Source organism: Phaseolus vulgaris, chromosome 3, assembly GCF_051622355.1.
Source record: "Phaseolus vulgaris cultivar YP4 chromosome 3, ASM5162235v1, whole genome shotgun sequence".
Lineage (NCBI taxonomy): Eukaryota > Viridiplantae > Streptophyta > Magnoliopsida > Fabales > Fabaceae > Phaseolus > Phaseolus vulgaris.
In genome coordinates, this window is record NC_143500.1 from 3,137,354 (window position 1) to 3,163,489 (window position 26,136).

At 30.8% G+C, this 26,136-nt stretch overlaps 3 protein-coding genes and 2 pseudogenes across 6 annotated transcripts; 3 read left to right on the top strand and 2 right to left on the bottom strand.

Annotated features, from left to right (window-relative positions):
• The first annotated feature begins 1,869 nt into the window (after positions 1-1,869).
• LOC137806088 (cytochrome P450 71D11) lies at positions 1,870-4,053 on the top strand. The gene is made up of 2 exons (XM_068606033.2): positions 1,870-2,881; positions 2,996-4,053. The coding sequence occupies exons 1-2, from the start codon at positions 1,973-1,975 to the stop codon at positions 3,611-3,613; spliced, it is 1,527 nt and encodes a 508-aa protein (XP_068462134.2). The 5' UTR covers positions 1,870-1,972; the 3' UTR covers positions 3,614-4,053.
• Positions 4,054-4,238: 185 nt separating this feature from the next.
• On the bottom strand, positions 4,239-6,122 carry LOC137806087 (cytochrome P450 71D11-like; annotated as a pseudogene). The gene is made up of 2 exons (XR_016519575.1): positions 5,049-6,122; positions 4,239-4,863 (listed from the first exon to the last, which is right to left on the bottom strand). The product of XR_016519575.1 is annotated as a cytochrome P450 71D11-like (transcript).
• A 2,509-nt stretch (positions 6,123-8,631) lies between these two features.
• On the top strand, positions 8,632-11,319 carry LOC137806089 (cytochrome P450 71D11). The gene is made up of 2 exons (XM_090300464.1): positions 8,632-9,728; positions 10,191-11,319. The coding sequence occupies exons 1-2, from the start codon at positions 8,854-8,856 to the stop codon at positions 10,828-10,830; spliced, it is 1,515 nt and encodes a 504-aa protein (XP_090156590.1). The 5' UTR covers positions 8,632-8,853; the 3' UTR covers positions 10,831-11,319.
• Positions 11,320-14,578: 3,259 nt separating this feature from the next.
• LOC137806090 (cytochrome P450 71D9 pseudogene) lies at positions 14,579-15,874 on the bottom strand (annotated as a pseudogene). The gene is made up of 2 exons (XR_016519568.1): positions 15,806-15,874; positions 14,579-15,315 (listed from the first exon to the last, which is right to left on the bottom strand). The product of XR_016519568.1 is annotated as a cytochrome P450 71D9 pseudogene (transcript).
• A 1,761-nt stretch (positions 15,875-17,635) lies between these two features.
• On the top strand, positions 17,636-19,672 carry LOC137806091 (cytochrome P450 71D11). 2 transcript variants are annotated; one of them, XM_090300696.1, is made up of 3 exons: positions 17,636-18,665; positions 18,840-19,454; positions 19,558-19,672. In XM_090300696.1, exons 1-3 carry the CDS (start codon positions 17,760-17,762, stop codon positions 19,561-19,563), a joined length of 1,527 nt encoding a protein of 508 aa, XP_090156822.1. In that variant the 5' UTR covers positions 17,636-17,759; the 3' UTR covers positions 19,564-19,672. The 2 variants fall into 2 exon arrangements, with proteins under 2 accessions (XP_090156822.1, XP_068462137.2); XM_068606036.2 differs by having other exon boundaries at positions 18,840-19,672.
• The last annotated feature ends 6,464 nt before the right edge of the window (positions 19,673-26,136 follow it).

Sequence of the window (26,136 nt, forward strand, 5' to 3'; positions counted from 1 at the left end):
ACCATTGAAACACTGCATAGACCTCTGGATTCTATGCAAAGAACATATATCAATATTTCATCTGTGTAAAGACAGGATTTGTATTATTGTGAGTTGCATCAAATATTTCATGACTTATAAAACATGAACAAGACATATAAATATGATTTATAGATATATATGTAAATTATATTTTAAAGAAGATTTTAATTTATTATTTGAAAAAGTTAAATTCAATGTAGGATTTTGGTGAATACTCACTAACACTAACATATCCTCTCTTCATCACATATGAAGAAAGTTACTCTATAATGAAGCTTCAACATCATCCTTTCTCAAGGAACATGTGACAAAACAAATGAAGAAAATGCACTTACAGTATAAAACAATTTCATAGTATCATGCGAGCACAGATACCTATGAAAGATCAAATTGTTGAGTTTTAATAATAAAAAAACCCAAATCAATATTAATACCAAATAATTAAGCAATGATGACGTACTTAAATCTTGATTCCACAAGAAAACGTAAAAAATAGCCAACCACGCTCATTCAACTCTACGTGTAAAAGTCAACCTCCAACCCAATGCAGACAAAGAAAGTGGGTGAACTCTTAAATCATCAAAATCAATTCATGAATTCAAAATTCAACCAACGAAGCTACTCCGAAACCGATAGATTTCAAATATTTAAATACTTTAATTTTAATTAATCTCATTCCAACTTATTTTATTCTACATCAAATATTTTAATTGTCATCAAATTTTTAAAAATATTAATCAACTCGAAGGCAAGGTGGACCTATACTTTATAAATCAAAACATGGAAATTTTCAAAAAAAAATGTAGATGATTCTTTTTTAATTTTAAGTAATCTAATTAATCTAACAAAATTATAAAATTTAACTTTTTTCAAAAAAATTTATTTAAACAACATATTTTGTCATAAATGATTGTAGTTTTCTAAAAAAATAATTGACCTACTAAAATGTTCTATCCAAACGCAAGATAAGGAATTGAATAATCCATGGAAAGAACATATAAATTGTTATGGTATTATAGTCAAGTACGTTTCGACTATTCAATTTATTGAAAATTTTGGTAGAAAAAAGTATGTGCCACTTGCCAAATATAAAAGTAAAAAAAAAAGATTCTTTCTCAACTCCTAAAAACAATAAAATAATATTTTACAATAAAAAATAAAATAAATATAATTAAAATGAAGCATCCTAACACTCAAGTCTTATTTTTAATTGAATCATACATTTACATTTCACAACCCACAATTTTTTATATAATAACTTTCAATTCTATTATTTAATATTTTTTCATATATTTTAATTCCAAACCTTTTACATTAAAAATTATATACAACATCAAAAATTATAAATCATCATCTTCTTTTTAATTCTCACTCGAGTGGTGATATATTGACACTATAAACAATAATAAACATGCAATTGAAAAAATAAATAAATTAATATTTTAATTATATTTAATTTAAAATATTGTTATATTTTTATAATGGTTTGTCAAAGTATATGTATCTCCAACACCTCCCCTCACGTCGAGAGATAGGTCAAACACAAACACTCGCTAGGATAGGTTCGAAATGGCTCTGATACCATATTACGAAAGTGGACTTTAAGCCTAACTCAACCCCATAAAACCGGCTCATAGGGTTGAGGTTTGCACCCACATATATACTATGAAAAGTTCCTTGTCTCTAGTCGATGTGGGATCTCCAACGCAAACAAAGAATAATATACCTTTGACATTGTTTAAGTAATATAATAATAATTTTAAATTAAAAATAAAAATGAATAAAATATTATTTTATTAAGATATAAAGTGTACGTTTTCAGTGTTAATATATTAGCATTCATTTTACTTTGTTAACAAAATCTTTTCCTTCTCACTCTCTAACACCTTCAGTTATCCCTGTCTATGCAAGAAGCAACATTCAGTACACCTTACAATTTGTTTCCATCTCCATGGATTTTCAGATCTTTGACATGTTAGGTCCTATCTTCCTTTTCCTCCTCATGATGGTGGCACTGAAGTTAGGGAGGAATCTCACCAAAACCAAGCCATCTCCAAACATGCCTCCAGGACCATGGAAGCTACCTATCATAGGAAGCATACCCCATCTTCTTACACCAACACCACACATCAAACTAAGAGACTTGGCCAAAAAACATGGACCCTTGATGCATCTCCAACTTGGAGAGGTCTTCACTGTAGTTGTTTCCTCAGCAGAATGTGCCAAAGAGGTCATGAAAACTCATGATCTTGTCTTTGCATCAAGGCCTCTCATTCTTGCTTCAAGAATAATAGGATATGATGCCACAAACATATCCTTTTCCCCTTATGGAAATTATTGGAGACAGCTAAGGAAAATTTGCACTGCTGAACTTTTCACCCCAAAACGTCTCAGTTCATTCAAGCCCATAAGAGAAGAAGAGCTCTCAAGTCTCATCAAAATGATTGCTTCACAAAATGGATCCTCTTTCAATCTTTCTGAGGCACTGCTCACATCAAACTATGCAATAATTTCTAGAGCAGCGTTTGGCAAGACATGCAAAGAGCAAGAAGAGTATATATCAGTGCAAAAGGAAGTGCTGAAGGCTGCAGGAGGATTTGACATTGGAGACTTGTTTCCTTCTGCCACATGGCTTCAAAACTTCACTGGTTTGAGGCCTACCCTTGAGAGATTGCACCGAAAAAGTGATCAAATACTTGAAAACATCATCAGGGAGCATAAAGATGCAAAGTCAAAAGCCAAAGAAGGCATAGTTGAAGCAGAGGATCTTGTAGATGTTCTTCTGACATTTCAGGATGATCGTGGTGGTGAAAATCAGGATATTTGCTTAACTGATGACAACATCAAGGCTATAATTGATGTAAGGATTGTGAAAAGTTTTTCTGAGCACAAACTTTTTTTCTTACTTTTCTGTAGTGTAGAGTTTTTAGATGAATTGATGTTTAATACTCACATGTATGAAAACTTTTTCTAGAATATCTTTGCTGCTGGAGGTGAGACATCAGCAACTACCATAGATTGGACAATAGCAGAGATGATGAGGAATCCAAGGGTGATGAAGAAAGCACAAGGTGAAGTGAGAGAGGTGTTCAGCATGAATGGAAGGGTTGATGAAAGTTGCATCAATGAAATGAAATATTTGAAGTTAGTCATCAAAGAGACCCTGAGGATGCACCCACCAGCTCCTCTTTTACTTCCAAGAGAATGTGGAGAAGCATGTGAGATTGATGGGTATCATATACCAGTCAAAAGCAAAGTAATTGTGAATGCTTGGGCAATTGGGAGAGATCCAAAGTCTTGGAATGACCCAGAGAGGTTTTATCCTGAGAGATTCATTGATAGTGGTGTTGACTTCAGAGGGAATAATTTTGAGTTGATTCCATTTGGTGCTGGAAGAAGAATCTGCCCAGGAATCACATTTGGTTTGATGAATGTTGAACTCACACTTGCATTGTTGTTGTATCACTTTGATTGGAAGCTTCCCAATGGAATGAAAGGTGAGGAATTGGACATGACTGAGCAATTTGCCTTAACTGTCAGAAGAAAAGATGGCCTGTGTTTGATTCCCTCCATTGCAGAACAATGCTCATAAACCAAAGTTATAGTGGAAAGAAATAGATGAAATATATTTATGAGATATCTTACAAATGTGATTACAGTCTCTATTTATAGACTGTTTTACAACCTAATTAAAGAAAGAAATAATAGGCAATGAAAGCCAGAAATAATGAGTGTTTAAAGCTGTACAAATCAAATAAAATCAAATCACTAACAAATATGTCCTAATAAATATAAAATGGAATCTGCACTTAATTATAACATAATTCTGATTATGCAACACTTATGTATATCTTTGGTTTGTTGGGTTCACTCCTTAAATAAGTGTTCACCATATTTATCTTTTGTTGATGTAAGTAGAGCTGAAAAGTTTTTAATAATGTGTCTCATGATCATGATGGTGGCAAAAGTAATTATGGAATACTTGTAATATTGAATTATATGCAAATAAATTTTCATTTGAATGACTTGAAATTTCCCTCTTTTCATTGACTGAGACAAAGTGTGTTTGAGTGTTTCTGTTACCTACGTTTAGGATTGTGTTGTTTCAAGCTATTGATGAAAGTGTGCTTGAAACAATTTTGGAAATGGGACATCCAAGGAGAAAGAAAACCGTTTTGGGTGGGCTTGCTAAAAAAAAGAACTGTATTTTGAGGTTCTTAGAGTTGTGTACCCAAAGTAGGGGATACAGGAATCAAGTACAAGTCTTCTTTTCTTCTAATAGTAACTCTAAATTGCTCAGTGTTGTCCAATTCCTCACATCTCATTCCATTGGGAAGCTTCCCAATCAAAATTGTACAACAAAAATGCAAGTGCCAACTCAACATTTGCCAAACCAAATGTGATACCTGGGCATATTCTTCTTCCAGCTCCAAATGGAATGTACTCAAAATTGCACCCTTTGTAGTCAATTGAGCTATCAATGAATCTCTCCGGATAAAATCTCTCTGGGTCACTCCAATAGTTTGGATCTCTTCCAATAGCCCATGCATTCACAATTATCAAACTTTTGGCTGCTATATCATACCCACCAATCTCACATCTCTCTCCACATTCTCTTGGAAGTAAAAGAGGACCTGGAGGGTGCAATCTTAGGATCTCCTTCACTACTGATTTCAAATATTTGAGTTCATTGATGCAAGTGTCATCAACCTTTCCTTTCATGTTCACTACCTTTCTCACTTCAGCTTGTGCCTTCTTCATCACTCTTGGATCCTTTACCATCTCAGCCATTGCCCAATCTATAGTAATTGCTGATGGCTCACCTCCTGCACTAAAGATTTCCTGAAAAGTATTTATAAAGTGATGTTAATAAGCTGAATCAAGGATGGAAAAAAGAGAGACATTTACTCTATAATAGTACTGTTCTACGATTAGGAATTAAGTTTAAGGATTCATCCAAGTTGCACTGCTATAAGAGTATGATCATGTTTGTAAAATGAATTTGCAAGATGTTAATATCCTCTCACCTGGATTGTAGCCTTGATATTGTCATCAGTTAAACAAATATTGTCGTTTCTGTCATTACCATCCTGAAGTTTTAGTAGAATATCTACCAAATCTTCACTTTCTGCACTTTGGCCTTCTTTGCCATTTGACCTTGTCTCTTTATGTTCAATGATGATGTTTTCTAGAATCCGATCAATTTGTTGATGTAACCTCTCAAGCTTAGGCCTAAAACCAGTGACATGTTGAAGCCATCTACCAGAAGGAAATAAATCGCCAAGTACTACAAGTCCTTCTTTCACTAGTGATATGAATTCTTCTTGGTCCTTGCATTTGTTGCCAAATGCAGCTCTTGAAACAATGGAATATATTGATGAGAGTACCACTTCAGTGAGGTTAACGGGTGATTCTTTCTTGGAATCAATCATTTTAATGAGATTGATGAACTCTTCTTCTCTTATTGGTTGGAATGAATTGACTCTGGTTTTGCCTAAAAGCTCCATTGTGCACATCTTTCGTATAACTTTCCAGTAGTTTCCATAAGGTGCAGAAGCAATACCTGAGGAGTCATAGGACAATATATCTGAAGTTACACTCTGGGGCCTTGATGCAAAGATAGCATCATGAGTTTTCATTATCTCCCTAGCATACTTGGGTGAGGAAACAACAATTACTGTCACCTCTCCAAGTTGCAGACGCATCAAAGGTCCATACATTTTAGCCAGGTCTCTCAACTTTTGATGTGGTGTAGAAGTAAGAAGATGGTGTATATTACCTATAATTGGTAACTTCCATGGCCCTGGAGGCATGTTATTTGGAGTTGAGTTTGCTTTGTAATGATTAAACACTATTTTTAGCAGCAAAATCATGAGGACAGAAAAAGTGATAAGGGTTAATATATCAGGCGTTTGAAATGTCATGGAGATGAAATAGCCAAAAACAAACATTTTTTTTCTTGATAAGGATCAAGAACAATGGAATGAGACCAGGGATTTAGGTTTCTAGGGAAACTATTTCTTGGTATTTATGCTAGTTTTTGCTACTGCACCATCTTCCAGTTAAATCTTAAATAGTTTGGTAGAGTTAGATATCTTTCAATGTAGTGGCGGTTGTAGCATGGTAAATGTTCTTGTCTTTTTCAAGGATATTTAAGATTTTTTAGATTGGTAAAAAATAAATAAATAAAATAGAGATATTTTAGAAATATCTCAACCTTTATATAAATATCTTATGTTTGGACCAGTTTCTTTTTCTGCTTTTTGTAAGCCTCTGAGTAGATATGTTAAGCATATATTCATGTTTGTTTTTGTTCTTACGTGTCTATAGTCTCTATATAGTCTCTTTCTGTGTAGGTTTGCAACTGGTTTAAGCTGAAAGTTTTGGTTTGGTGACATCTAATCATTCTTTTTGTACATATATGCTTAGATATTCCTTAAATATTCCACTTAGTTTAATTCATTTGTTCTCATCAAAAAGAAAAATTGGTTATATTTAAGATTTTTTAGTATTTATTTAATATCACACTATCTGTAAAAAAATTATACTTTAATTAATTTTATTTATTTAGTTATTGATAGAAATAAAACCTAAATCTTAAATTAATGAATCTGAATATCATCAAGATATTTAATTAAAAAATTTATGTTTGTGTTAAATGTCAACAACTTAGAACCATGATTCAAAGTTATCCAGAATTCTAATGGTTGTGCTGAAGATAAAGTCAAAAGCAACCTACATATACATATTAAATAGGTGGGTCATATCATTAAACTATCAACATGGTGTGTTTGTTTCTAGGTGTGGCAACGGAGGAAGGGGCGAGCGGGAATGACTTTTGTTTGGATCAGGGTACGTGAGGGCGTGGATGCGGACGAGCGAGCGAGTTTAATAATTTTTTCAGTTCTCGCAAAATTGAGAAGATTTGCGCTGATTGTAGAGGCACTAATAGACGTTTACGTTGCTACCCTTCCATCAATTATAATATTAAACAATGTGAGTTTTCAGTTTCTTTATTACAGTGTCTGGTGCAACAGTTTCCTTATTCTTTCCGAATTTTTGGAAGTGCAGAATCGATTTTCGTCTCTTTGTAAATTAGTGCAGAATCGATTTTCGTCTCTTTGTAAATTAGTGCAGAATCGATTTTCGATTTTTCCAAATGGTGCAAAATCGATTTTCCTATCCTTGTAAATTGGTGCAAAATCGATTTTCAATTTTTCAAAATGGTGCAGAATCGATTTTTCGATTTTTCCAAATGGCGCAGAATCGATTTTCGATTTTTCCAAATAGTGCAGAATCGATTTTGTGGCTTTTAAAGATAAGAGAGAATCGATTTTGTGACTTTTAATGGTAGGAGGAGAATCAATTTTGTGGCTTTTAAAGATAAAACGAGAATCGATTCTATGCCTTTTAAATGTAGAAGGAGAATCAATTCTTCCTGTGTGAGAAAAGTGTTGGAATTGATTCTGTTTTTTTTTTCCAGATTGCATCTTTAAGCAGTGGTTCTTTTGGTCGGTTCTATTCATCACAAACTTTCTTCTTTTTTTCTCTAAGTTTTTTTTTTCTTGTTATCCAGTCTGTTCGTATTCTTCTTCTCTTCTCCAGTGCCTTCATCCTTCACATAAATTTTTAATATTTTTTTTTCTATTTAAAATTTTGTTTATTAAATGTGGTTACTATTTTTTTATTATGTTTACTGTTTTTTATTTCTAATAAATGTAATTATATTCTTTTATACATGTTTATTGTTTACAGTTTTTATTTTTCTAAATGTATTTACTTTTCTTCGTTATTTCATTATTATGTGTTGGTTTTACCCTTTTTATTATTATGTTTATTGTTTAGTTTTTATTTTATAACTTTAATATTTTTATTTTTTACATTATTATGTGTTTAATGTCATTTTTTATTAATATGTTTTATGTATTTATTTTTTTTTAATTTTATTAATACTATTTTAAATTGTTATAAATACATTTACATTTGTTGATGTGTTTATTGTTATTAATTTTTATAAATTTATTTATATTTTCTTATTATATTTTTTACTGTTTTTATACTTTTATTATTCTGTATTTGTTGTTTAGTTTTTCATTCTATGTTTTATTGTTTTTAATTTATTTATATATATATATTATGTTTTTATATCTTTTTCATTTAGAAGATATTGTTTAATTTTTTTTATATGTTTACTTTTTTAATCTTAATAATTGTATTTACATTTGTTTTGTTATACTTGTACTCTGTTGTTTATTTTTTTTATGTATTTATTGTTTTTAATTTTTATAAATATATTTATACTTTTATTATATTTATATTTATACTTTTAATATTTATAAATTTATTTGAATTTAACACAAAATTATTATTTTTTACAAAATAAGAGTAATTATGAATATTATATATTGAAAAAAATAATTAACTCAACTTAAAAAAATATATCATAACTCATTATTAAAATATTTTTTATTGACAAGGATAAATTTGTAAATTATATTTTATATTTTTAAAATAATTTTTAAATTATCTTCTAACTATCACATCACTCACAAATTTCAATAAACAATCCTCACAAATCCACTCTACCATCCCTCAATCCAAACAACCTCACACATCTTCACACATCTCCTCTAATCCTCTCTAATCTACTCTCTTCCCTCCCCACAAATTCCCACCCCAATCCAAACAGGGCCTTAGAGATATGTATGAAAAAAGAAACAATCCATGGGATCTTTACTATGAAGTTTGCAACGGCAAAAACCACTGGAAAGCAAACAAAATCCTCATTTTCATCAGGACTTTTAGAAAACCTTGCTACTTACTTCTGTCACCATGGATTATGAATTACCTCAGATATTAGCCCTTGCAATACCCTTTTTCCTCTTCATGATTTTTGCACTCAAAATAGGGACCAATCTCAAGAAAACTGAGTCATCTCAAAAAACACTCCCAGGACCATGGAAGCTACCTATCATAGGTAACATACACAATCTTCTTACATCTACACCACACACAAAATTGAAAGACTTGGCCAAAATATATGGTCCCTTGATGCATCTTCAACTTGGGGAGGTCTTCACCATCATTGTTTCCTCACCAGAATATGCCAAGGAGATCATGAAAACCCATGATCTCATCTTTGCATCAAGGCCTAAAGTTCTTGCTTCAGATATATTGTGCTATAAATCCACTGATATTGTTTTTTCTCCTTATGGAAACTATTGGAGACAGCTAAGAAAAATATGCACAATGGAGCTTTTCACCCTGAAACGTGTCAACTCATTCAGACCAATAAGAGAAGAAGAGCTCACTGATCTCTGTAAGATGATTGATTCACATCAAGGGTCTCCCTTCAACCTCACTGAAGCAGTTCTTTCATCAATATATAACATCATTTCAAGAGCTGCATTTGGCATGAAATGCAAAGACCAAGAAGAGTTCATATCAGTGGTGAAAGAAGGAGCACTAGCAGGTTTGAACATAGGAGATTTGTTTCCTTCTTCCAAATGCCTTCAACTTGTTACTGGTTTGAAGCCTAAGCTTGAGAGGCTGCATGGACAAATTGATCGGATTCTGGGAGACATCATCAATGAACACCAACAGACAAATCCCAAAGCCACAGAAGGTTTGGTAGATGTTCTCCTAAAATTCCAGGATGGTAATGAGAGAAACCATGATATTTGTTTAACTATTGACAATATCAAGGCTATAAATTCATTTTTATTGTTGGAATCCACGTGGGTGGATGCAAAACTAATCTTATAAGTTGATTTTATGAGGTTGGTGAGGTTGAGTTAGGTTTAAGAAGATAATAGGTAATAATACTTACACACGAATGTTTCACAAATGAGCTCTTCAAAATCATGCAGCATGTGTCCAATTTCTATTTCTATGTTGTATTATTAGATACCTTCTGCATATACATTTTCCATTCAACTTCTTCAAAACTGGTGAGTACATTTTAGAGGGTCAGTGAAAAGTTATAACTATTAATTGAACATCCCTTGTTGAAATATTTTAACAGTTGCAAGGTTTGCTTGTGTATGTAAATTTTAAACAATCTAAACAAATGATTTTCCATGCACTTTACACTCTATTATACACTCCACACTTTATAAAGGTAAAACCCCTAACTGATATCATGGCATTAGCTAAAGCTCAGTGATAATTATTTTGCAGGATATCTTTTCTGCTGGAGGAGATACAGCAGCTTCTACCATAAATTGGGCAATAGCAGAGATGATAAGAGATCCAAGAGTAATGAAGAAAGCACAAGATGAGGTGAGAGAGGTATTCAATATGAAAGGAAGGATTGATGAAATATGCATAGATGAACTCAAATACTTGAAATCAGTTGTGAAAGAGACCTTAAGGTTACACCCACCAGCTCCTCTTTTACTTCCAAGAGAAAGTGGACAGGCATGTGAGATTGAAGGGTATCATATACCAGCAAAAAGTAAGGTAATTGTGAATGCTTGGGCAATTGGAAGAGATCCAAACTATTGGAGTGAAGCAGAGAGGTTTAATCCAGAGAGATTCATTGATAGCTTAATTGATTACAAAGGAAGTAGTTTTGAGTACCTTCCTTTTGGTGCTGGAAGAAGAATATGTCCAGGTATCACATTTGGTTTGATAAATATTGAGCTGGCACTTGCATATTTGTTGTATCACTTTGATTGGAAGCTTCCAAGTGAAATGAAAAGTGAGGACTTAGACATGACTGAGGATTTTGGAGTGACTGTTAGAAGAAAAAGTGACCTATACTTGATACCAGTCACTTCTAGTCCTTTCCACGCAAGAAAGTTATGAACTTTAGCTTTATATCATTACCCTTTTACTTCAGAAAATTGTTGAGCTCATTAGATCTGAAGATTTTGCAATGTATCCAAAATATGTGACAATTATGTTAAGAAGCAGCATTCAAACAAGGGAGGTTTGACTGCAATGCTACTAATCGCTATGCTGCACTAAGAGCTGAAATGGAGAACCAACTATTTTACTTCCAAGAAAATGTGGACAGAATATGTGAGATCAATGGATATCATATACTAGTAGAAAGTAAGGTAATGGTGAATGCTTGGGCAATATTGAGATGACCCTTGCCTTTTTGTTGTATCACTTTGATTGGAAGCTTCCACGGGGAATGAAAAATGAGGATTTGGACTTAACTGAACAATTTGGAGCAACTGTTAGAAGAAAAGAAGACCTATACTTGATAACAGTCACTTATCATCCTTTCCTGGTAAGATAAACCATTTATTACCCCATGACTATTGAAAGGAACTTTGTATTTTGTTGATTTTAGTTTAACTGAAGATTTTATGATGCTTCTTCCATGATGTTTCCATAGTTATTATCATTGGTGGTCTATATTGTGGTTTATTTAGGTATTAAGAGATGTTAATTTTAATCTAATTTAACCTTATAATAAACTGGATGTGGGAATTCTAACATATTTCTTCGTGTCGAGACCTGTCAACTCGTGTGTAAGACTATATATTATAGATATGATAAGACTAACAAACTCTAGTTATAATAGACTTTAATACCATATTAAAAAATTGAGTGTAAGTCTAATTATACTTTATAAAACTGATTTATAAAGTGAGGTTTGTATCCACTTATATACTATAAAATGCTTTTATTTCTAATCGGCGTGAGATATCCAACAATATACGAAATCTTGTTTTAGAATAGGAGATTAACAGAAAAGTTGTGCAATGTTATTGTGCAGGGAAATGGTGCAGACTGCAGAGAGTAGGGAAAACTCAGTCATAGAACAAAAAATCCCTAAAGTTGATTGCACATATTTAATCTCATGCAGAAACAACTTAACTTTCAACAAATCAAATATTAAGATATTTATAATTATGAATAATAATGATATGGACAAAGGCATTGCCACTTCTTCGTTTCTAAGTTTCACTAATGGTATAATCCCTTAGTTTTTGCCATTATCCATATAAGAAAATGATATATAAGAAGATGGCAAGAAAAAGAGATATTTCTTATTATGTGTATTTACATCACTCCTTTTATAGGAAATATATACAAGTATGGAGACTTCTCTCTCCAGATTACAAGCTAATTAGGTAGGATCCACTAATCATGGAATTCTTTAAATTAATTGTATACAATATCGTAAAATATCGTACCTCCATACTATGTGTTTTGTTTCAAATAAATATTGAATGATGCTTTTATTTGAGGATATAGATAGTATATATGTGTAAACCAATTTATTTATAATTAGTAAATTATAGGAAAAAATGTTTTACAGTCAAAATAAATAATATTATATACGAGGTGTCAAGAGAAATTAATTTTAATATGCATCACACAAATAGAGTATAGTTACCATCCAAGAAATCAAATTAAAGAAACCTTTTATATTAATCTATAAAAGTATTAATATAAAAGTGGTACACAAGTGGTATGAGAAAAATTAAATAATGCAAATCCTCTTGGTCATGATGTAGAAAGCCTTGTGAAAATATTTTTATTAAAACTGAAATGACATGACACATAGGCTCGTGTACTATAATGAAAGTTTGAATAATAGTTTTGTACTAAATATCTAATACAAAATCAAACTATTGTTGTTCTTACTAAGGTTATAATATAACATATATACATAACAGAGTCCATAAACAGAGAGTCCATAAGAGAATAACAGAGTTCATAATAGAGTCCATAAAAAAAATTGTCCAAACAGAAAACATAAAAGAGTAACTATGAACACGAGAATATCTCTCTATCTTTTTTCTAGCATCTCAATCCGCTCATCTTATAAGCTAATTAATTAGGGATCCACTAATCATGAAATTTTGTCATTATTAACTTAATTACATATAATTGCGTATAACATAGTATAAATTCGGTATAATTTGATAAAAAAAACCTAAAATTTCACCAAACCAAACCACGTGCAAAAATTTCAGGTTAGGAGACTATAGGCACATAAAAACCAAAAGAAACATGACTACGTAACATATCTACTTAGCTGCTCAAAGCCTAGAAAACAGAAAATAAATTGGATCCAAAACCTTAAATATAATTCATAGTCTGATATCAAACCAATGCAAGCACATAATTTTTCTCATACCACTTGTGTACTACTTTTATAGATTAATATAAAAGGTTTCTTTAATTTGATTTCTTGGATGGTAACTATACTTTATCTGTGTGATGCATATTAAAATTAATTTCTCTTGACACTTCGTATATAATATTATTTATTTTGACTGTAAAACATTTTTTCCTATAATTTACTAATTATAAATAAATTGGTTTACACATATATATACTATCTATATCCTCAAATAAAAGCATCATTCAATATTTATTTGAAACAAAACACATAGTATGGAGGTACGATATTTTACGATATTGTATGCAATTATATGCAATTAATTTAAAGAATTTTATGATTAGTGGATCCTACCTAATTAGCTTGTAATCTGGAGAGAGAAGTCTCCATACTTGTATATATTTCCTATAAAAGGAATGATGTAAATACACATAATAAGAAATATCTCTTTTTCTTGCCATGAAACTTAGTATCTTAATATTATATTCATAATTATTCATAATTATTATTCATAATTATAAATATCTTAATATTTGATTTGTTGAAAGTTAAGCTGTTTCTGCATAAGATTAAATATGTGCAATCAACTTTAGGGATTTTTTGTTCTATGACTGAGTTTTCCCTACTCTCTGCAGTCTGCACCATTTCCCTGCACAATAACATTGCACAACTTTTCTGTTAATCTCCTATTCTAAAACAAGATTTCGTATATTGTTGGATATCTCACGCCGATTAGAAATAAAAACATTTTATAGTATATAAGTGGATACAAACCTCACTTTATAAATCAGTTTTATAAAGTATAATTAGACTTACACTCAATTTTTTAATATGGTATTAAAGTCTATTATAACTAGAGTTTGTTAGTCTTATCATATCTATAATATATAGTCTTACACACGAGTTGACAGGTCTCGACACGAAGAAATATGTTAGAATTCCCACATCCAGTTTATTATAAGGTTAAATTAGATTAAAATTAACATCTCTTAATACCTAAATAAACCACAATATAGACCACCAATGATAATAACTATGGAAACATCATGGAAGAAGCATCATAAAATCTTCAGTTAAACTAAAATCAACAAAATACAAAGTTCCTTTCAATAGTCATGGGGTAATAAATGGTTTATCTTACCAGGAAAGGATGATAAGTGACTGTTATCAAGTATAGGTCTTCTTTTCTTCTAACAGTTGCTCCAAATTGTTCAGTTAAGTCCAAATCCTCATTTTTCATTCCCCGTGGAAGCTTCCAATCAAAGTGATACAACAAAAAGGCAAGGGTCATCTCAATATTGCCCAAGCATTCACCATTACCTTACTTTCTACTAGTATATGATATCCATTGATCTCACATATTCTGTCCACATTTTCTTGGAAGTAAAATAGTTGGTTCTCCATTTCAGCTCTTAGTGCAGCATAGCGATTAGTAGCATTGCAGTCAAACCTCCCTTGTTTGAATGCTGCTTCTTAATATAATTGTCACATATTTTGGATACATTGCAAAATCTTCAGATCTAATGAGCTCAACAATTTTCTGAAGTAAAAGGGTAATGATATAAAGCTAAAGTTCATAACTTTCTTGCATGGAAAGGACTAGAAGTGACTGGTATCAAGTATAGGTCACTTTTTCTTCTAACAGTCACTCCAAAATCCTCAGTCATGTCTAAGTCCTCACTTTTCATTTCACTTGGAAGCTTCCAATCAAAGTGATACAACAAATATGCAAGTGCCAGCTCAATATTTATCAAACCAAATGTGATACCTGGACATATTCTTCTTCCAGCACCAAAAGGAAGGTACTCAAAACTACTTCCTTTGTAATCAATTAAGCTATCAATGAATCTCTCTGGATTAAACCTCTCTGCTTCACTCCAATAGTTTGGATCTCTTCCAATTGCCCAAGCATTCACAATTACCTTACATTTTGCTGGTATATGATACCCTTCAATCTCACATGCCTGTCCACTTTCTCTTGGAAGTAAAAGAGGAGCTGGTGGGTGTAACCTTAAGGTCTCTTTCACAACTGATTTCAAGTATTTGAGTTCATCTATGCATATTTCATCAATCCTTCCTTTCATATTGAATACCTCTCTCACCTCATCTTGTGCTTTCTTCATTACTCTTGGATCTCTTATCATCTCTGCTATTGCCCAATTTATGGTAGAAGCTGATGTATCTCCTCCAGCAGAAAAGATATCCTGCAAAATAATTATCACTGAGCTTTAGCTAATGCCATGATATCAGTTAGGGGTTTTACCTTTATAAAGTGTGGAGTGTATAATAGAGTGTAAAGTGCATGGAAAATCATTTGTTTAGATTGTTTAAAATTTACATACACAAGCAAACCTTGCAACTGTTAAAATATTTCAACAAGGGATGTTCAATTAATAGTTATAACTTTTCACTGACCCTCTAAAATGTACTCACCAGTTTTGAAGAAGTTGAATGGAAAATGTATATGCAGAAGGTATCTAATAATACAACATAGAAATAGAAATTGGACACATGCTGCATGATTTTGAAGAGCTCATTTGTGAAACATTCGTGTGTAAGTATTATTACCTATTATCTTCTTAAACCTAACTCAACCTCACCAACCTCATAAAATCAACTTATAAGATTAGTTTTGCATCCACCCACGTGGATTCCAACAACAAAAATGAATTTAAAAGATGTCATTATCCTTACCAGGATTATAGCCTTGATATTGTCAATAGTTAAACAAATATCATGGTTTCTCTCATTACCATCCTGGAATTTTAGACTTAGACATGACTGAGGATTTTGGAGTGACTGTTAGAAGAAAAAGTGACCTATTCTTGATACCAGTCACTTCTAGTCCTTTCCATGCAAGAAAGTTATGAACTTTAGCTTCATATCATTACCCTTTTACTTCAGAAAATTGTTGAGTTCATTAGATCTGAAAATTTTGCAATGTATCCAAAATCTGTGACAATTATGTTAAGAAGTAGCATGGTTTGGCTGCAATGCTACTAATAGCTATGCTGCACTAAGAGCTGAAATGGGAACCAACTATTTTACTTCCAAGAAAATGTGGACAAACATGTGAGATCATTGGATGTCATATACCAGTAGAAAGTAAGGTAATGGTCAATGCTTGGGCCCTTGCATTTTTGTTGTATCACTTTGATTGGAAGCTTCCACAGAGAATGAAAAATGAGGACTTGGACTTAACTGAACAATTTGGAGCAACTGTTGATGCCAGTCACTTATCATCCTTTGTTGATGCCAGTCACTTATCATCCTTTCCTGGTAAGATAAACCATGTATTACCCCATGACTATTGAAAGGAACTTTGTATTTTGTTGATTTTAGTTTAACTGAAGATTTTATATTGCTTCTTCTATTATGTTTCCATAGTTATTATCATTGGTGGTCTATATTGGTGGTTTGTTTAAGCAGTGGAGTGAATTTTAAGCTTAATTTAATCTTATAAGATTGGATGTGAGATTTTCAACATATTTTCTCATACTGAAACTTGTCAACTCGTGTGTGAGATTATATATTATAGATAGTGTGATAGTAGACTGGGTAGTCTGATAAGGTTAACAAACTCTCATTATAATAGACTTTAAATGACTCTAATACAGTGATATAAATTATGAAATGTTTTTATTTTTAATCGACTTGAATATCCAACCATATATGAAATTGTTTTAGAATAGGAGGTTAACAGAAAAGTTGTCCAATGTTATTGTGCAGGAAAATGGTGCAGACTGCAGAGAATAGGGAAAACTCAGTCATAGAACAAAAAGTCCCTAAAGTTGATTGCACATATTTAATCTCATGCAGAAAGTTTATGTTCTGTAATAAATTTATCATGTAAAATATATCTTAACTTTCATCTTCAGATGCCTCAATCGCACTAATCCAATGGATTTTTTTGCTTTATTTCGAATACACAGAAATAATGATTTTGGGCTTGATTTTAAACATATTTCATTATTGGAAGCTTGATAGGAACTAGGAATGAAATTGAAATACTGGAAATACCAAGTATATAAAAAAAAACGAGTATTTTTTTAAAATTATAATATTATTTTACATTATTTTTTTTTCTTCTAAAACTCTATAATTGTTGATCATATGAAAATTATATTTGTTTATAAACCGTTTATGCAAAGAGAATAAACACAAAATTATTTACATGTACATTATGTGAAAATTGAACAACACCCATTCCTATAGTTACTATCTCAGTACTAAGTGCATACAAAATCAAGAATCATTTCTTCATAAGTTTAAGGAATTTAATTATAATTTTCAAAATATAAAAGAAAAACTCATTTAAACCTCTTAGAATCATGTGCATATCTGAACGTTAATACCAAGGCATTTCAATGTTTTGGACATGTTCTATCAGTGCATCCAAAACGACAAAACATTATGATATGCCTTCAAAACAAAACGACAAAACATTCTGATATGCCTTCAAAACAAAACGACAACAGCATTTCCACATTGTCACATTTAAAAAACATAATTGTCTTTCTAATTTTTAGCGAATAACATCAAACAATTTAGTGTTTGGTTTTGTAACCAATGTTTTCCATCAACATTATCTAAGAAAAAGCATTGAGAAGAAGAAACAAAGACTACCAAATCCTCATCTTCTGTCACCATGGATTCTCAACTGCTTAACATGTTAGCCCTCATCATATTCTTCATCCTCTTCATCATTTTGGCACTCAAAATAGGAACCAATCACAAGAAAACTGAGTCATCTCAAAAAATACTCCCAGGACCATGGAAGCTACCCATCATAGGAAACATACACAATCTTCTTACATCCACACCACACACAAAATTAAGAGACTTGGCCAAAATATATGGTCCCTTCATGCATCTCCAACTTGGGGAGGTCTTCACAATCATTGTTTCCTCACCAGAATATGCCAAGGAGATCATGAAAACCCATGATCTCAACTTTGCATCAAGGCCTAAAATTCTAGCTTCTGATATATTATCTTATGAATCCACAAACATAGTTTTTGCATCCTATGGAAACTATTGGAGACAGCTACGAAAAATATGCACAGTGGAGCTTTTCACCCACAAAAGGGTCAGCTCATTCCAACCAGTAAGAGAAGAAGAACTCACCCATCTTGTCAGAATGATTGATTCACATGAAGGGTCTCCCTTCAATCTCACTCAAGCAGTACTTTCATCGGTGTATAACCTCATGGCAAGAGCTGCTTTTGGCAAGAAATGCAAGGACCAAGAGGAATTCATATCAGTGCTAAAAGAAGGAGTGAAAATTGGATCAGGTTTCAACATTGGAGATCTCTTTCCTTCAGCTAAATGGCTTCAAACTGTTACTGGTTTGAGGCCTAAGCTTGAGAGAATGCATCGAAAAATTGATAGGATATTAGAAGACATCATCAGTGAACACAAAGGGGCAAAGTCCAAAGGCAGAGGAGGTGAAGCAGAGGAAGATTTGGTAGATGTTCTTCTAAAATTCCAAGATGGTAATGACAGTAACCAGGATATTTGCTTAACTGTTGACAATATCAAGGCTATAATCCTGGTGAGGATAATCTTCAATTCTTGATATATTCAACAAATTCATAGTTTGTTTCACATGTTTACATAGTTTATCACAATCTAAACCGTTGTTTTTGGATTTTTAAGTGTTTACTTTGTACTTAAAGTACACTTTTAGCATTCAAAAAGTGAAATCTATGGTAATTGTACTTTACAGGACATTTTTGGTGCTGGAGGAGAGACATCTGCAACTACCATTAATTGGGCAATGGCAGAGATGATAAGGGATCCAAGAGTAATGAAGAAAGCACAAGATGAGGTGAGAGAGGTATTCAATATGAAAGGAAGAGTTGATAAAATTTGCATGGATGAACTCAAATATTTAAAATTAGTAGTGAAAGAGACCCTGAGGTTACACCCACCAGCTCCTCTTTTACTTCCAAGAGAATGTAGAGAAGCATGTGAGATTAAAGGGTATCATATTTCAGCCAAAAGCAAGGTAATTGTGAATGCTTGGGCAATTGGAAGAGATCATAACTATTGGAGTGAAGCAGAAAGGTTTTATCCAGAGAGATTCATTGATAGCTCTGTTGACTACAAAGGGAATAATTTTGAGTACATTCCATTTGGTGCTGGGAGAAGAATATGCCCAGGCAGCACATTTGGTTTGATAAGTGTTGAGCTCACACTTGCATTTTTGTTGTATCACTTTGATTGGAAGCTTCCAATGGGAATGAAAATTGAAGATTTGGACATGATTGAGCAATTTGGAGTGACTGTTGGAAGAAAAAATGACCTATACTTGATACCTGTCACTTCTCCACATTTTCTGGTAAGATAAACCATACCAGAAATGACTATAACCTTTGAATTTGTAATTATCCAATACCCATTTCCTAGTGAAAGAAACTTTGTTTCTTTGGTGATTTTTGTAGAACTGAACATTATTTGGTGCATCCAAAGTCAGTGACAGTTATGGTATGAACCTCCTTTCATAGCTAAGGAAATGAATAACTAGTGAGAGTTGATTGAAATTTGTGTTGGCTTGAATGGTTCTTTTTGTTACTTAGTACTTGTTTCTCCTCTCCTCTCTAGTGTCTCCCCTTCATATCTCATGACTCTCTTATTTTGTGACTCTCTATGCTAGCTAGGTAGTGGATTCTTATTTGTGATACGGGATTGGTTTCTACTTGGTTTCTCTAACTCCCTTTTGTTGCGGCCAATGCAAACTGATGATGGAAAAAAATTGAGAATCAGTAACCTAATCTTTGAACTAATAGAAATATTTGATGTATGCTTAACTTCAAATTTAATGTGAAAATTGGTTTAGAATAAAATCTATGTTCAAAAGTTTCTAGACCGTCTTAGAGATTGTAAACTGTCTAGAGGCTTTAGACTGTCACTAGTGATTCAAGACTATCTATCTAAATCAGAGTTTCTGTTCAAATTTTTTATCCTTTTTTGTATAACTTCCGAACATCGGTTGGCGTTTTGCGCTCTCTAACTGTATAACTATGCATGTGACTTGTATTTGTATTTGCATTTTTTGTTGGGAGTTAGTTAGACAAACTTTTTTTTTGTTTATATAAGATCTTGTACCGAACCATTTTTTCTTAATTTTGAGTTGAGAATTCACTTGTAAGACAGAAACTTTATGGTGTAATCTCTGATTTTAATCATAGTGAGTTTTTGTTTGTAGACATCGACTAAGCTTCAATAGAACCATGTTAAATTTTCTTTGTGTGATTCTTCATCTTCTCTGTTTTTTTGTTTACTTTCTCAAATTATTGTGGTTTTATCATTGTTTTGCATTTTTGTGTGTATTAGACATTTGTGTGTACAATCCAAAATGTGTAAAAAATAAATAAATAAAAACTAGATTGTGCAATCCATAATCTTTTCAAATTACCCAATCCAAAATACAACAATATAGAATCTTAAACGTAAAAAAAAAATACATTTTACAAACTTAATAACAAGGCAACGAGTAATGACTCCTCAATGTGAATATGATCTCTAACGAGTGCAAAACTACTCCACAACACAAAAATGAATATCAAAACAAGTAAGGAAGTGTGCTTAAGGGTGATTCTGGTTTATAAAAAGAAGAAGATGAAAATACAATAGTTTATTTTTCTAATTAAGGATATAATGATCTTTTCACTACCATGAAGGTGTACTAGGAAACCACAAGGGTGAAGGAAGAATTTGCCATAAACTAATGCCCTATTTGAGCCAAGTCCAGCTCCATATTACTAACAAATAATTGATCGGGTAAATATTATACTGTTTGCCAACTCAGCATTGTGAATGAAGTGATGAATTAATAATTACTCACACTGAATGCACCTCTCACGCTGAATGCACCTAACACCTATTCACACTCATGCACCTATTCTTATTCACAATCAATGCGCCTATTCTATTCACACTCAATGCACATATTCTTATCAAATTTTATATGATATTGTACGCAATTATATGCAATTAATTTAATAATGATAGAATATCATAATTAGTGCATCCCTAGCTAATTAGCTTATAATTTAGAAAAAAAAAAGTCTTTATACACTTGTATATATTTCTTATACATGGAGTGATTATACATGGAGCATTAGTGGAACTTAGAAACCAACAACCATGAACTATGAACTACACTTAAAATCTTTTTTAAACAAAAAGTTGTGTTTAAAATTGAAGGTAAGGACAACTTTCAACCATTCTCATAACACATTTTATAATATTACATTCAAAGTTATGCATCAACAATATTTAAGAAATATGGTGATTTTAGAAATAAAAAACTATCATAGATCAAGATTATTAATCCTTTTCAAGTGATAAAAAGTTTGTTTAATAATAATAAGATGTGCATATCTATCCTAGATACTATGAAATTAGAGTAAAACTTGTATCTTTTTGTTATAATTTTATGAAAATAACAAAATAACAATTTTAAAGTTAAATTCAATGCGTCTTATTCACACTCAATGCACCTATTAATTATAAGCAATTTGTACGATGTTGTACGCAATTATATGTAATTAATTTAATAATGATAGAATCTCATTATTAGTGGATTCATCTCATTATTAGTGGATTCATAGCGAGTGATTATTCATGAAACATTAGTGGAACTTAGAAACTAAGAAATTAAGAAGTGTCAATGAAAGAGAAAAAGGCAAAAGCTCTTGAAGGGGAGAGGGAGTCGCTCCGAGAGCAGATGGAGAGATGCTAGAAAAAGACTGGAATCCCGAGCTCCTAATTTGTTTTATGTTTTCTGTTCGGACAAACTCTGTTTTTATTTTTCTGTTTTGGACTCTGATATGCATTGTTTAAGGCTACTGATTTAACCAATTAATTATCAATCATAAATTTTAATTAAGCCAAGATTTAATTTTGATAATGAAACAAGACCTTTATTTGTCTTTTCTACCTCACCAAAACACAAAAATAAACATATTCATTCACACTCAATGCACCTAGCACCTATTCACACTCATGCACCTATTCTTATTCACACTCAATGCGTCTTATTCACACTCAATGCACCTATTCATTATACGCAATTTGTACGATGTTGTACGCAATTATATGTAATTAATTTAACAATGATAGAATCTCAATGCGTCTTATTCACACTCAATGCACCTATTCATTATACGCAATTTGTACGATGTTGTATGCAATTATATGCAATTAATTTAACAATAATAGAATCTCATGATTAGTGGATTCCTAGCTTATAATTTGGAAAAATAAAGTCTTCTTACTGATTTAACCAATTAATTATCAATCATAAATTTTAATTAAGCCAAGATTTAATTTTGATAATGAAACAATACCTTTCTTTGTCTTTTCTGCCTCTCCAAAACACAAAAATAAACCTATTCATTCACACTCATGTACCTATTCTTATTCACAATTTGTACAATGTGGTTAATAATGACAAAATCTGATTAGTGGATCCTAACTAATTAGCTTGTAATTTGATTATACATGGAACATTAGTGGAACTTAGAAATATGTTCCGAGAGCGGATTGAGGACGGAGAGGTATTCCCCGAGTTCATAGTTAATTTTCTGTTTGGACAAACTTTTTTTTTTTATATACTTTGTTATGCACTCTTTATTCTATTATGGACTCTCTGTTTTATGGACTTTGTTATGTATATATATGTTATATTATAACCTTTTTATACACATTTAACTATGTTGTATGTGTACTATTTTTTTGGACTTAGGATGAAGTAGGGGACAACAAATTGCAATAGTCTGATTTTGTATTAGATATTTAGTACAAAACTATTATTCAAACTTTCATTAATGTCAGATTTAATAAAAATATTTTCACTTTCCGTTTTGTGCTTGTGTTTTCACATTGAAGGCTTTCTACATCATGTCCAAGAGGATTTGCATTATTTAATTTCTCTTATCTCTTTTATATTAATACTTTTATAGATTAATATAAAAGGTTTCTTTAATTTGATTTTTTTTTATAGTAACTATACTTTATCTGTGTGAGGCATATTAAAATTAATTTTGAATGTAAAACATTTTTTTTCTATGATTTACTAATTATAAATAAATTTGTTTACACATATATACTGTCTATATCCTTAAATAAAAGCATCATTCAATATTTATTTGAAACAAAACACATAGTATGGAGGCAATTGCTTCGTACACCTCTATATTTTCTTCACACTATCAACTCGCACATATTTTTACACTAAGGCACTGGACAAGAAACATTTTTTGACGCTATGACGACACAAGTTGGGTTTATGATCTTCACCTTCCAACTTGAGGGAAGTATTAAGAAAATAATAATTATCAAATTATACACGATTATTGTACGATATTTTACGATATTGTACGCAATTATATACAATTAATTTAAAGAATCTCATTATTAGTGGATCCTACCTAATTAGTTTGTAATTTGGAGAGAGCATACTTGTATATATTTCCTATAAATGGAGTGATGTAAATACACACAAAAGAATAAAAAATATCTCTTTTTCTTGCCATCTTCTTATATATCATTTTCGAGAGCGGATGGAAATGCTAGAAAAAAGACCGAGAGATATTCTGGACTTTATTATGGAATCTGTTATAGACAACTCTTATATTATAACCTTTTATACACATTTAGCTATGTTGTATGTGTACTTGTTTTAACTTGTTAGGTGTTGTTGATGAATCTCTCAGCCTCAGACATAGAAGGGAGGTTATGGAGTGGATGCATATTTAACCAGAAGATAATTTCTTTTTTGACTTTGGATGAAGTAGGGGATAACAAATTGCAATAGTATGATTTTGTATTAGTATAATACGGAACTATTCTTCAGACTTTCATTATTTTCTAGAATAACCATTTTAAAATTTATAACGGTGCAGTTAGTAATTATGGAGTGTAAAAAGTAAAAACCTACTTTTTTTTCTGAAGAATATTTATTCATAAAGCTCAAACTAAAAAAAAATCAGATGAAACTTTTATAATATGAATTTACCAAAAAAAAGTTATTTATATGTTTTAATAACAATTATTTTAAAAATTACTGAATGATAAGTTTATGAATAGATCTGACTTACACTAGGTTTTGTCAGATACGGTTAAGTAAAAAAATGACTATTTTATTAATTTAGCACAAGATTGAATGCATATATTGAGAAATGTACATTTTGTAACATCTTCTTTAATATATCACATAGGAATTTATTGAAAGTTATAAAATTGGATTGGATGGATTTTTACTGTTTATTTAATGAAATCTATTGAACATTTTTATAATATTTAATAAATTTAATAAATAATAAAAAGATATACCAAAAGGATAAGTTTTAAAAATATATTAGGAAATGAACCTTCTCGTAAATGAGATGAGTAATATCATCAATGTAATTATTTTAGAAGTGGGTGTCTTTAGATTGCTAAATATTGATTTTTTTTTATAAAAAAAGAATAAATAAATAAATATGAATCACTTAAGGGTGATCCAACTCGTATACATATCAACTACTCGGTTCAACAGAGAGACCCAATAACCTTGCTAGAACTTATCAACTCAAAATTAACGAAAACACCAAAAAACCTATTAGGTGTATTATTAGACTTGTTCTTACCAAAAATGAACTCGGAGAGTACAACTCGGTAAGGACCGTGGGTTCCTTAGGAAACGAGCTTTTCGTTGGTCTCCGATGAGAGAAGGAGGTCTATTTGCAAAGACTTTCCAATGCTTAAATCAGTAGGAACACAAAGATTATGATAAATTCTTAACAAAGAGCTAAAAGTAAGAGCATAGAATAGAGTTTATATTTTAAATCATATTTTAAAATAAATTTTTTTATTTTAGATTGTGTTAAAATAGAAAATAAAAATATATTTTAGGTTATATAATTTATAATATATTTTTTATATTTCAAAAAAATATAATTTAAAATATATTTTGAACTGTATATACAAAATACAAAAATTTAGGAAATAAGAGTTATTAAGCGTTTTTAGTTTGAATTAGTTCTAAATTGAATTGTATGTGATGAAAATATTTCGAATATAAAATGAAAAATTAATATTTTTTTATTTTGAATGGATTTTACAATTTAAAATAAAATATTTAAAATATTTATATTAAAATCAGTTCCAAATAGATTTTTTTTATAAAAAACATTTAGAATATTTGCATTGAGATGGGTTCGAATAGAACCTTGTGTAATGGCATAGAGAAGTTGAAGAATGAGAAGAAGAAATAAATGGAAGAAGAGAAAAAAATTGAAGAAGAGGTCATCCTCAAAGAGAAGATGAAGAATCTTGAAAAGGAATGATAATTATTATAATTAATATCTTAGTTTTTTTTTTTTATGAAAATGTAAATGTGTTTGGTCTTCTTATGAAATGTGGGATTTATTGTTATGTATATTGTCACAAATTATTTTTCCTATTATAGATATAAGAGTATTTTTTAGATAAAATATTAAAGTATTATTTATTGTCTTTCTTATACTTTTCTTCTAATAAATTTTCTTTTATAATATTATTAAGTTATAAATAATTGCAGTTTCTTATTAAATCATTTTATTAATATTTTATATTGGTTTGAAAAATAAATATTACTTATTAATAATTCTTCGTAGTCAAATTATACTTGTGAACTAACAACTAATTGTTTTTTTTAACAAATATTTTATCTTTTACACCAATTGCTTTTATATTTTTTTTTGTTTTCTTTTGCCATTGTAAATTGGGTCAAATGCACATGCAAGCTATACGAGCTATGAAAAATCTTAGGTAAATAAATTAAATATAAAATTTTACCATAATTTAAGATTATAAACTTTGTCAATATACAATATTTTTCTTCTTCTATTTTTTAAATACATGCTAACAAAGTATTTTTTCAATGATGTATTTGTTTCTAAAAAATAATTTGATGAGTAACATCCTTTTTTCCATAAAAAATTAATAATATAACTTATTCAAATTAATTTATTTTTAAAGTATATAATCAATAA

What these genes read in the sequence shown, in the direction of transcription:
- LOC137806088 (XM_068606033.2), top strand. Translation starts at nt 1,973, where the DNA reads ATGGATTTTCAGATCTTTGACATGTTAGGTCCTATCTTCCTTTTCCTC. An exon ending in ACATCAAGGCTATAATTGAT is followed by an intron (nt 2,882 to 2,995) that starts GTAAGGATTGTG and finishes AACTTTTTCTAG; the next exon opens with AATATCTTTGCTGCTGGAGG.
- LOC137806089 (XM_090300464.1), top strand. Translation starts at nt 8,854, where the DNA reads ATGGATTATGAATTACCTCAGATATTAGCCCTTGCAATACCCTTTTTC. An exon ending in ACTATTGACAATATCAAGGC is followed by an intron (nt 9,729 to 10,190) that starts TATAAATTCATT and finishes CTCAGTGATAAT; the next exon opens with TATTTTGCAGGATATCTTTT.
- LOC137806091 (XM_068606036.2), top strand. Translation starts at nt 17,760, where the DNA reads ATGGATTCTCAACTGCTTAACATGTTAGCCCTCATCATATTCTTCATC. An exon ending in ATATCAAGGCTATAATCCTG is followed by an intron (nt 18,666 to 18,839) that starts GTGAGGATAATC and finishes TGTACTTTACAG; the next exon opens with GACATTTTTGGTGCTGGAGG.